The 12,709-nt window shown below is 53.1% G+C and overlaps 1 protein-coding gene across 1 annotated transcript; it reads left to right on the top strand.

Annotated features, from left to right (window-relative positions):
• Positions 1-8,975: 8,975 nt before the first annotated feature.
• On the top strand, positions 8,976-11,331 carry CXCR3 (C-X-C motif chemokine receptor 3). Its single transcript, XM_007183629.3, has 2 exons — positions 8,976-9,013; positions 10,243-11,331. Exons 1-2 carry the CDS (start codon positions 9,002-9,004, stop codon positions 11,329-11,331), a joined length of 1,101 nt encoding a protein of 366 aa, XP_007183691.2. The 5' UTR covers positions 8,976-9,001.
• Positions 11,332-12,709: the final 1,378 nt, after the last annotated feature.

Raw genomic sequence — 12,709 nt, 5'->3', positions numbered from 1 at the left:
TGGCCTTTTCAAGCTCAAGACAGTAGAGCAAGGTGGTTAAGAGTGTGGATTTCGAAGCCAGACCGCTTGGTTTGAAAGCCAGGCTCCATCACTTATCAGCTGTTTCACTGGGCGAGTTACTTGACCTGAGTCTGTTCCCTCATCTTTAAAACAGGAATAAAAATGGAACCTCTCAAAGACTTGTTAGGAGGATATGTATGTGTAAAGGTGCTTCAAACGGCCTGGTAAGTGCTACCTAAGCATTACTGACTAGTATTATTGTTGTTATTGTTTTCTGTCGGTCCCATCATCGACAGACATTTTGGCTGAGTCAGCAATTAAAGTGGTATTCTGTGAGTGAGGAACTTGTGGATATCACAGGGGAAAGCATGTCTCCAATTTGGTGTGTCCTCAAGGTCCTTTTAAGTCCTGAGCCCCAGAAGCAAGGCTCAGCTTCTAGACCCAGTCCCCTCTGTAGCCGCAGAACAGAGCAGACAACCCACCCAGCCGGGCTCTGCGTCTGGAAGGGACCTCTCACCCCATCACCCATGAAGACCTGGACACAGGGATCAAACTGTCGTTCAGGTCCCACAGCCAAAGGCATCAGCGCTTTGACCAATTCGGCAACTCAGGACCAAGGCTTAGGCTTTCCAGTTTGGGGTGTGCAGTACCTCAATGCAAATGAAGCTGCCCCTGGACATAGAAAACAAACTTATGGTTACCAAAGGGGAAAATGGGGTGGGGCGAGGTGGAGGGAGTTTGGTATCAGCAGATACAAATTACTATATATAAAATAAACAACAAGGTCCTACTGTATAGCACAGGGAAATATATTCAACATCTTGTAATAAGCCATAATGGAAAAGAATAAGAATAGATAGGTATATATGTATAACTGAATCACATTGCTGTACGCTAGAAACTAACAACATTGTAAATCAACTATACTTTTATTTATTTATAAAAAAGAAAATAAATAAGAACTTTTAAAAATGAAGCTACCCCCGGGGGTGTGTCCAGTCCTGGGAGGATCTCGGCAGCCACAGGGAGGAGGGTAGCTCACGATTCAGATATAGCACTGACCACGTGCCATGCCTTGTCCGGAGCAACTCGACATATACAGCATACTGACTCTGTTCATCCGGAGAGGGAAACCAAAGCACAGAGAGGTGAAGTAACCAGTGCAAGGTCACACAGCTAGTAAATGGCAGAGCCAGGAATCCAGTTCAGACAGCCTGAATAGCAGGCTGCTTCAGAGTCCGCGTGCTGACCTGCTCTGCTGGACTGCCTGGCATGGGGCCAGTTCAGCTCTGGCCAGACGAGCCCCAATGCCTGTGCCCATGCAGATGACTTAGTGCCTAGTTGGAGAAATATGGGCCCAACAATAATGGAAGGCAAGGCCAGGGCCATGGCAGCACAGGACATGTGGGCAAAGCCCCCCAGGCCACCACCATACCCCACTGGGATTTTGGGAAATTCATTTAGCTGGCTGAGGAATTTTCCAGAAAGCCAGAGAGTCCAGGCAGGAAGAGTTCAGACCAGAGTCAGGCCCATCAGCAAGGGGCCTTGTGCAGGGTCCTGGGAGGCCAGTTTAACGCACAACGGGGTTCGCTTCGAGGTAAGCACGCAGGGAGGGACACCATCACCCAGCAGCTCCTGCTCAGTGGAGCGCCTTAGCGGCAGGCAACATAGTTTCCAGCGTGTGCCTTTTCCTCTTCGTGGGGGCCCAGCAGCAGCCAAGAACCCCTGCCCAGACTGCCGGCTGTTCGGGGAGAGCGGCCTCCCGGACAGGGACCTCACCCAACTTGGCAGGTCCACTTCCATTTGGAAACAAGAACTCCAGGCCCTCAGCTGGTGACACTCTGAAGGCCGCAAGCCCCAATCCCTTCTCTTCAGCCAGTCTGAGGCAAGAATGGGGTCACCCTGAGAGCCTCAGGCACGGCTTGTATTCTTTGAGGGGCCCTGAGGGGCTTGGAGAAGGAGTGCTTGGGCTGCCAGTGCCTTCCACCTGGAAAGCAGGCAGCGCTTCCCTTCCTGGTTCAAAAGGCAGAGGGGAAAGTTGGGAGGAACTCCAGGCCAAGAGGCTGGAGGTAGCCAGACTGTGGGAAAAGGGAAGAAGCCAGGAGTCCAGAAGTAAAGTGAGGCTGGAGGGGAGAAGGGGAGGGGACCGAGTCATGGGAGGGAGCTTCCTGGGGACGACGCCAGAGGACACAGCCAGTGAGCATTTGTTTCCAGACCACCTCGGCCCCATCTTCTTCTCACAAGACCTCTAAGCTGGTCCTGGGAATAGCGTCTGACACCAAACCCATCCTGCATGAGAGAGATCCTTTCAGTAACTTTTATTTTGGTATAGTTTCAAACTTACAGAAAAGTTGCAAGAATAGTACAAAGACCTCCTTTATACCTTTTCCCGGTATCACCAGTTAGTAGCACGCTGCCCCATTGCCTTTATCCTTTGTGCATCCTCTCTCACTCTGCGTATCTCTTTTCCAAGTCATGTGAAAGAAAGCCGCAGATGTGATAGGCTTTTACCCATAAATTCCTCAATCATAATTTCTACAAACAAAGACATTCATTAGAAAAATAGCATGGATATAAGGTTTTTATCTCATCTCCAGGCCATGTTCAAATTTCACCAATTGTCCCAGGTTTTTAGCTTAATTTTATTTTCCTTTTGGATAGTTTTTTTTTTAATCACATAGCTAATACGTGAATCCAATCTCCTTGTAAAACATTACAAAGAAGGCCAAAGCCATCTTCCTTGAACACCGCCCTCCACCCCAGTCCCTCTCACCTTAAAAGGCATGATAGTATAGTAGGTGAGAGCAGGAGGTCTCTGCCCCTTGCTGGCTGCGTGGCTTTGAGCAAGTTCCTTAAACTTTGTGTTTCTGCCATCTGATAATAGTAACGATGTCATAGTTACTACATAGTTTGAGTATTAAATGAGTTCATCCCAATAAAGCTCTTAGAATAGTGCCTGGCGCATAGGTAAGTAATCAATAGATGTCAGCTGTTCTTATTGTCCCATTTGACCTCACTCTGTGGGGATGATCCAAGGAAGTGCAAGAAGCAAACGCTGGGCCTGCCAATGACTTCCACGGGGCAGCCCAGCTGAGCAGTGCAGGGGGACATCCTCCCCCTGTTAACTGAGGGAGTGATGGGGACTCAAGAATCCATCAAGGTTACATGCACCCCAATGTTCATAGCAGCACTGTTTCCAATAGCCAAGACATAGAAGCAGCCATCAACAGATGAATGGATAAAGAAGATGTGGGGGCTTCCCTGGTGGCGCAGTGGTTGAGAGTCTGCCTGCCAGTGCAGGGGACACGGGTTCGAGCCCTCGTCTGGGAGGATCCCACGTGCCGCGGAGCGGCTGGGCCCGTGAGCCACAATTGCTGAGCGTGCGCGTCTGGAGCCTGTGCTCTGCAGCAGGAGAGGCCGCGATAGTGAGAGGCCCGTGCACCGCGATGAAGAGTGGCCCCTGCTTGCCACAACTAGAGAGAGCCCTCAAACAGAAGCAAAGACCCAACACAGCCATAAATAAAATAAATAAATAAAATTTAAAAAAAAATGCTAAAAAAAAAAAAAAAGAAGATGTGGTACATGTATACAATGGAATATTACTCAGCCATAAAAAGGAATGAAATAATGCCATTTGCAGCAACATGGATGGACCTAGAGATGATCATACTAAGTGAAGTAAGTCAGACAGAGAAAGACAAATACCATATGATATCACTTATATATGGAATCTAAAATATGATACAAATGAACTTATTTACGAAACAGAAACAGACTCACAGACATAGAGAACAAACTTAGGTTGTCAAAGGGGAAAGGGGTGGGGGAGGGATAAATTTAGGAGTTTGGGATTAGCAGATACACACTGCTATATATAAAATAGATAACAAGGTCCTACTGGTATAGCACAAGGAACTATATTCAATATCTTGTAATAAGCCATAATGGTAAAGAATATTTTAAAAAGAATATATATATATATATATATATATATATATATATATATATATATATATATAACTGAATCACTTTGCTGTGCACCAGAAACTAACACAACATTATAAATCAACTATACTTCAATTTAAAAAAAAAAAAGAATTCATCAAGGTCAGGCTTCCATGATAGAACTTTTGTGCGTTGCCAGTGTTACCACCTGCACCTCTGGAGAGTCCGGACAGGCCCGAGAGCAGAGGTGGCGTCCCAGGGACCGGGGCGGGGGATGGGAACAGATGCACACCAACCGCAGAGGTGGGGAATTTTCCAAGCCAGGTCTTCAGGAGCCTGTGGTGAGAGGGAGACCTCTGGAAGCACCACAGATCCTCCTGGAGACGTCGCAAAAGGGGTCTGGCACTCGGCGGATTTTTGCTTTGTCCTCCAGACTCCTCGTCCTGGAGATTCTGACATTTCTTCTCCCTAGTAAGTGGGGAGGAGCAGGGCAGAAGAATGGGGATGTGGTGAGGTCTACCAAAGCTCCCTCTAGGGCACAATCCCCGCCAGGTGAGCACCTGCCCTCCCACAAGATGCCTGCTTGGGGCGGCATGGTGAGTAAGGTGTGGCTCCTGAAAGATCCAGTCCTCGGGCGGCAGCACGATTGCAGGGGTTGGGAAAGCACATTAGAAAGCAGCCCGGGTAGGAATGTTGTCACAAACCCTGCTGGCTGACTAGCCTAGGACAGGTCACTTCACCTCTCTGAACCTCCGCTCCATTCTCCAAAATGAGTACAGCAACCTCTGGCTCCCCGGGAGGCTTAAAGGTTTAGAGAAGATCGTGTGTACAAAAGCAAGGGCTTGCCAAGTGGAAGCTATTATTATTTACTGGTTCCCAGGCACTGCTGCGGACAGGATGACAGGAAGGTCACTGTGTTTGGTGGCAGGGCTTGGCTCCTGAACTACCCTCCAGCCCACTCCATCCCCCTGCTTTCACACATACCCTCTTTTCCAACCAGACTGCCTGCTCCTGGGCTGACAAGCTCTTCCTCGCTGCCTGGCCTTGGCACCTGCTGGTCCCATGGCCTGACTTGCCTTGTCTCCCCTTGCCACCTGACAGATGGCAGCAACATCCTCCTTCCCTGGTCCCCAAAAGAATGAGCACCCCCACAGCTTGGGGGCTCAGTCCCACAGGCCTGGACTGCTGAGGCCCCAGCACTTGGAAAGGACTTGCCTCCCTGTAGGGCTCAGAGCTGCAGGGAAAAGGACAGAGGAGGGGGCAGTTCCCAGTCCCTGGGCCTCCCTGTGACTTAAGCTCTCCTTCTCTTGTGAAATCCACAGCTGGCAGAAGGAAGCGCAGGGTCCCAGCAGTGTCTGGGGCAGACACACACCCCCTTCGTGGGGTTAGGACTCTTCATTTTGTGTAAGAAAGGCTCTGTCCCAATCTGGGCCACCACCTGAGACCCACGGAAAGCTTGGGCCTCGCTGAGCCTGCCCCCCTGACAGCTGGGCGCTAGCAGCCTAGTCCAAGGGGCTTTGGGAGCAGGGCTCCCAGGGGCATTCGGAGAAGCTGCGAGAGAGGCTGTGAAACAGCAGACACTGAGAGGGTGGAGGAAGAGGAAGTGGCCCCCTTCCCTGGCTGGCCTGATAGACAGCTGTGGAGGCCCTCCTTCCTGTGAGGGACCGGGCCCAGGGCTCAGACCTTCAAGCCTCCCATCTCCCCAAACCACAGCCCAGAGGTGTGAAAGACAGAAAAAAAAACAGGGGGAGGGGTGGCAGAGAAGAGACAGGTGCACATTTCACACCTTGACCACAGGTGGGGCTCGGAGCAGCTTCACTCTGACTAACTTCCTTCTGAAGCTTCCCCACTGGTGTCTCGGGAGGCCAGAAGCAGAAGGGTGCAGCTACCAGAGCTTAGGGTGCAGGCTCCTGGCTAGGTGGGTCTTCCCCAGGGCTGGGCCTGCTTGGAAGCTGGTCTGGGGGCTGCTTGGGATAGGAGAGGGCCGAGTTAGTGGGCCAGACAAGGTTCTTGGCTCGGCACCTTCTGAGTCATGTGAGCTGTGAAAGACAGCAGTGGCCAACTGCAGACCTGACCTTCTGTGGCCTTGGGAGGGGCTGGTCTGGAAAGTTACTAGAAGGGGAGGAAACTGCTGCTCGCTGTGTTCTTTACCCTGTGCCATATGTATCGTTTACAGTTCACAGAGCAGCCCTGACACAGGTGGACTAGCTTCATCCCTACTTTTCAAATGAGGGAACCAAGGCAGAGAGGTAAAATGATTCGCCTAAGGTGACACAGTGGGGCAGCCAGAGGATTCAGCCAGGACTGGCCAAACCCTCCCAGCTAAGGCATGGGGCAGCCTTCCCGAAGGATCCGTCCTCCAGCCACGTCCACAGGGCAGCACACTCCGTCCCAGGGCTCCCCTGACATGGAAGGGCTCCCAGGGACTCTGGGTTTGTGGCCAGTATCCCTCACACTCAGCATTCTCAGATATGCTTCTACTAAGGGCTGAGCCTTGTGTGGAGACCTCACAGCCTTGGTCAACTCATATCATCCTTTTTTTTTTTTACAAATTTATTTATTTATTTATTTTTGGCTGTGTTGGGTCTTTGTTGCTGTGCGCGGGCTTTCTCTAGTTGCGGCGAGCGGGGGCTACCCTTCGTTGTGGTGCGCAGGCTTCTCATTGCGGAGGCTTCTCCTGTTGCGGAGCACGGGCTCTAGGCGCACGGGCTTCAGTAGTTGTGGTGTGTGGGCTCAGTAGTTGTGGTGCACGGGCTTAGTTGCTCCGCGGCATGTGGGATCTTCCCGGACCAGGGCTCGAACCACTGGTGGCGCAGTGGTTGAGAATCCGCCTGCCGATGCAGGGGATTCTCAACCACTGCGCCACCAGGGAAACCCTCAGATCATCTTATAACACCCTTGCTGAGACCAGCTCAAAAACGGTTATGTCATAGGTCCAAGGTCACACACCTCGAACGGGGTGGAGTCAGGGCTGGAGCCAGACAAATTCAGCATTTTTCCCATTCTTCCCACTGCATCATGGCCACACCGGGAGAAGCGGGAACAGTCCGCACCACAGCCCAGGCTGGCCTCTCAGGATATGGCCCAACGCAGAAAGGAAAGCTCTCTGCACCTTTCCAACACTCTTAGCTGACCTCATCTCGTTTCTCCTTTCCAGCAACTCAGGAAGGTGGGGATCTTGGTCCCCATGTGGCAAATGAGGAGACTGGGACACAGGAAGGAGACCAGAGGTCCCTAAACTTAGAAATTTCACATGTATCTGGAAGACCCACACTGGGCTGTCAACTCCTGCTAACACAGGATGCTATTGTCACCAACATTTCATAAAGAGAAGATCCTTTTAATACCAAAAAGGAGATGAAGGCCATAACTGCAGAATACAAGAACCTCCTTTAAGTTGAACAAATAGAGCTGTTTGTTCTCCTCCTTTCTCTCACCTGTAGAAGCCCAGTGAATGGAAACTCTTCATGGACCAGCATCGGAAGCTGTGCTCCCGGCTCCCACCCGTCTTCCTCCACCTGCAGGCAAGTCACCTGCCAAGTCCTACCTATCCTAACTGCTGTGGCTTCTGGAATCCTCCCAGGCCTCTCCACTTGTGCTGCTCCTGACCTCCTCCAAGCCCTTAGTTCCCTCTGGCCTGGATCCTGCAGGTGACAAACTGCTTAGAGCAAGGATAGTCACATCTTCTGGCCACAGGAGGCAGGGAAGGACCTCTCTGCCTCACAAGTGTGTGTTTTGTCCATTAAGTTTGAGCTGAATTCCAGACCCAAGCCTGGAGGCTCAGGTGACGCATTCTGGATGAAAATTGGACCCCAATGCCATAGCCTCTGTCTCAGTCACTCTCTCTCTCTCTCTCTCTCTCTCTCTCTCTCTCTCTCTCTGTCTCTGCTTTTCACCTATGAGGAGAGAAGGAAACTGCTTGGGAGAGGCAAGGGGCTGCCTTTTCCCTCTGATAATGAGAGCAGGGCAATAGGGAGATCCCCATGCAGTCTTCCCCAACCCTATTCCCCTTCTCCTCACTCCAGAAGCAACTGCTCTCATGGATGTGTGGTGTGTCCAGTCCCTACTTTAAACTTCTAGGACAAATAGCTGTATCCAAAACAACACGGTATTGTTTTGTGTGTGTGGTTTTTCGAATTTACCTAAGTGGTGTCAAACTATACACAGTATTCCCTAACTTGCCTCTTCCACCATTGGTCATTGACTTTTCTAGATGCGTCCATGTTAAAATATATAGCTTTAAGTTCATTTGTTTTTAACTATGTGAATATATCATTGTTTATCCATTAGAAAGCAACTGAAGGCAGTGTGAGGAGTGGTAAAAGGAGAGTCAGACAGCTGTGGGTTCAATCCTAGCACCTATCCTTGCTTGTTATGTCTGGCGAAGGCCTTTCCCCTTTCTGGATGAGCCATGGGGATGCCGCCCAACCCCCCCATCCCCGCCCCTACAAGGGAGTGGTGTGGTTGGAATGAGGCAGTGTCAGAGAAAACGCCTAAAGCAACACCCAGCACACAGCAAGTTCATTACTAGCAGTTCCCTTTCCTTGCCCCTGTTGCTTAGCAGGGAGGGGCAATGGTAAAGGACTAGAATTAGTGTGATGGATTGCTTTCAAATATTTTCATTTTTTTAAGAAGGTTAATCTCCTTTATAGAGTTAACACGTTTAGCTATCCAGTCCACAATCATGCGAGAGCAGCTCCAGCCCAGGATGGATGAGCAGCAGTTCTTACCCCTGCCCTTGCCAGCTGCCCTGCTTCTCCTTCAGACCTCTCCCCTCAAATCACCTGCCCCTGCCCCTCCCTCGGCCCCAGGCTTTCTGGTCCCAGGCTTGTGTTCAACTCCCAGAGCAGCTTCCCAGGGCCACTGGGATGTTGGGGTAGGAGCCCCGTGTCCTTGGGTCTAGGGAGTTCTGGTATAGATAACCCCTTGGAAGAGGCTGCTGCCGAGAATCGCGTGAAACCCTGACTTCCTCTGTGTAGCGCAGGTTCCCGACCACAAGCACCAAAGCAGAGGGGCAGGCAGCACACGGCCAGGCAGCCAGAGTACCAGCCCAGCCATGGTCCCCGAGGTAAGTGCCGCTGTCCAGCCAGGCCAGACCACAGCTCCAAGTGGAGAGCCTAGGACACTAGGGGAACGTGAGGGCTGGCCCACAAGCCAGGGCCACCAGAGGGTTGGGTGAATAGGTAGGGAATGCAGGGGTTGTGTAGAAGGAGCACTGGACCGGGAATTGGGAAACCACCTTGGCCACTGACTTGTGAATGACCACAGGCGAGACCCCTCCCCTTTCTGGCTTTGGTGCCTCATCTGCGAAACGCATGAGGTTGAGGCTCACCCCGCACGGTCCCCAAGGCTCCCTTCAGCTCTGACTTGGAACTTTGATCTTCCATGCCGGACTGAATTGGCCCCTGGGAGGCCCTCAGCTGTGGGGTGGTTTGCAGGGGGAGGGGGTAAGGAATGTTTCTAATAGAGCTTGCTGGGCAAGTCCCCGGCAGGTGGCAGGCCTCAGTGTAGGGGAGGGGAAGGACAGGGGCAGAAAGCATGTGTTGGGGGGCTGCAGTGATTTGTAGAGGGGCCCCATGGGGTGGGGGGCAGGAAGTAGGAGTCCCCAGACAAGGGCTGAGGAGGGAAGAGGAGGGCCAGTGACTGGGAGAGGGGACTGCGGATAGGCGCCAGGGGACGGAGGTGGTGGAACTAGGCGTGGCCAGGACACTGAGGACCGTAAGCCATGAAGGAAGGGCAAGGAGAGAGGAGAGGGGGCCGGGAGGGCTCTGGGCACAAGATGGAAGCTCTCCCTCCAGTCCACAATCCCTGGGCCGATGGGATGACCCAGAAGGGAGAGAGAGAAGCAGCCTTTGAGAAGGGAAGTTACCAGCCCAGCACCCAGGCCGGGCACCTGGAGCTCAGAGGGCGTGGTTTCGGAAGAAAGGCAGGACAGTTACAGGGTACAGCCCAGGCCTCCGGGCCTGCCTTACAGAGGAGTTGCTTCGAGAAAGGCTCCTCAGACTAAATCTTGAAGGAGTGATGTTTTTTAATTGAAGTACAGTTGATTTACAGGAATGTTTCAGGTGTACAGCAAAGTGATTCAGTTATGCTTACATATATATCTATTCTTTTTCAGATTCTTTTCCATTATAGATAACCTACAAGATATTGAATATAGTTCCCCGTGCCATACAGTAGGCCCTTGCTGTTTATCTGTTTTACATGTCGTGGTGTGTATCTGTTAATCTCAAATTCCTAATCGAAGGAGTGACTTTTAAGGCCTTCACAGGCTCTGTGCCCTCCCTCCCTCCACAGATGAGTGAACGCCAAGAGTTCCCAGCCTCGGATTTTGCCTTCCTCCTGGAAAACTCATCCTATGACTACGGAGAAAACGAGAGTGACTCCTGCTGCGCCTCCCCACCCTGCCCGCAGGACTTCAGCCTCAACTTCGACCGGGCCTTCCTACCCGTCCTCTACAGCCTCCTCTTCATGCTGGGGCTGCTGGGCAATGGCGCCGTGGCGGCCGTGCTGCTGAGCCAGCGGGCGGCCCTGAGCAGCACCGACACCTTCCTGCTGCACTTGGCCGTGGCTGACGCGCTGCTGGTGCTGACGCTCCCGCTCTGGGCGGTGGACGCGGCCGTCCAGTGGGTCTTCGGCTCCGGCCTCTGCAAAGTGGCGGGTGCCCTCTTCAACATCAACTTCTACGCGGGGGCCCTCCTGCTGGCCTGCATCAGCTTCGATCGGTACCTGAGCATCGTGCACGCCACCCAGCTCTACCGCCGGGGGCCCCCGACCCGCGTGGCCCTCACCTGTGTGGCGGTCTGGGGGCTCTGTCTGCTCTTTGCGCTCCCGGACTTCATCTTCCTGTCCGCCCACCACGACAAGCGCCTCAACGCCACCCACTGCCAGTACAGCTTCCCGCAGGTGGGCCGCACGGCCCTGCGCGTTCTGCAGCTGGTCGCCGGGTTCCTGCTGCCCCTGCTGGTCATGGCCTATTGCTATGCCCGCATCCTGGCTGTGCTGCTGGTCTCCAGGGGCCAGCGGCGGCTCAGAGCCATGAGGCTGGTGGTGGTGGTGGTGGTGGCCTTTGCCCTCTGCTGGACCCCCTACCACCTGGTGGTGCTGGTGGACACCCTCATGGACCTGGGGGCCGTGGCCCGCAACTGTGGCCGAGAAAGCAGTGTGGACGTGGCCAAGTCGGTCACGTCGGGCATGGGCTACATGCACTGCTGCCTCAACCCTCTGCTCTATGCCTTTGTGGGTGTCAAGTTCCGAGAGCGCATGTGGATCCTACTCATGCGCCTGGGCTGCCCTGACCAGAGGGGCCACCAGCGGCAGCCGCCAGCTTCCCGCCGGGATTCATCCTGGTCTGAGACCACAGAGGCCTCCTACTCAGGCTTGTGAGGCGGGGATGGGGGATCCCCCTTTCCCACGCAGCCCGACTCCCCCCACATTCCAGGCTCCTCCCTCGCTCGCTCCCCAGACACACACTCCTTGGAGTCCCCGATGGCCCCAGTACTGCTGGGTCTCCCAGGGAGCCGCCCTCCCGGCTCTGGGGGCTGCGCCATCACTGCTCCTTAGCTGCGCAGCCCCCATCCCGCCGCTTCAGAAGTGGCTGCCTTCAGGCCCTTCTTACCTTGGCCGCTCGGAACCCCACCACCCTCCTAATTCAGTAACCAGGCCTCAGCCTTCCCCGTATGCAGGGAGCATGAGGCCAACAGCATAATGGCAACTGCCTTGGCCGGGCCTCCTGTTCCGCAGTGACTATGGCTGTGGTTCCCGAGACCTCTGTGTTTGCTCACTTTGATTTTTATGTCTAAAACTCTGCTTCAAACTTTTCAATAAACAAGCTAATCAGGACCAGGGTGTGTTAGTGCATCATTGCAGCCAGCCCTGCCCAGGCTCTGGGGATGCACTTCCTGCTTCTCCTTGTCTGGCCCTGGGTCTGTGCCAAACAATGCTGCCTCTGTCTCTGTCTCCCCTCCTCTCTGCCCTCCTGGGCGCACCTGTCACTCACAGGGAAGCACCCAGGGACGTGGGTGCAGGGTAAGCGGTTAGCCAACCCGCTGGCTAGACACTGTCTAGGCATAATTTGGGGAAGGGGCCTTCAGACATAAATAAGACATAGTCCCTGTACTCCAGAAGCTTAGGCCAGCAAGGAAAATGTATAGGTGACAATACCAAGCAGTCTATGCCACGAGGCAAATGTGCAGCACATATTCAGAGCACTGCGGCTGGAGCCATTTGGGAAGCCTTCTTGAAGACAGAGGAATGTGTAAGAACTTAAGGGGCAAGTAGTATTTCCAAGGGCAAAGAGAAAGAAAGTTGGTATTTCCAGGCAGATGGGAGGGCAGCAGAAAAGGTGGGAAGGTTGGAAACAGCAATGCTTATTGGAGGAATGATAAGTGGTCCCAACTGGCTAGAATTAAGGGTTCAGGTAGAGAAAGGGTGGAAAAGACTGAAAGTTAGTTTGGGATCAGGTGAGGGTATTATAGGTTACAAGGCTGTAGTGGTTATTCATGTTAGAGGTGACGCAGGCTCTTACTAAGGAGATAAAAGTGGGACTGGAAAAAAAGGAGATCGGACGACTTGGCAGTCATTAGCACATAGGCCACCTGGAGGCATGTGTGGGCTGCAGGGAGCATCTACCCATGGCTATAGCTGGGGTGGAAGTGAGTGGGGGAAGTGACCAGGGCCACTGAGGTAAGGCAGAGGGCTGGACCCTCCCTTTGCAGGGGTGGAACCACTGCACTGTCAGTTCTCCCTAATGAAGTCACCAATG

The sequence above is a fragment of the Balaenoptera acutorostrata genome, chromosome X (genome assembly GCF_949987535.1).
Source record: "Balaenoptera acutorostrata chromosome X, mBalAcu1.1, whole genome shotgun sequence".
Lineage (NCBI taxonomy): Eukaryota > Metazoa > Chordata > Mammalia > Artiodactyla > Balaenopteridae > Balaenoptera > Balaenoptera acutorostrata.
The sequence above is the reverse complement of the archived record's forward strand: the minus strand, read 5'-3'. Positions and strand labels throughout refer to the sequence as shown.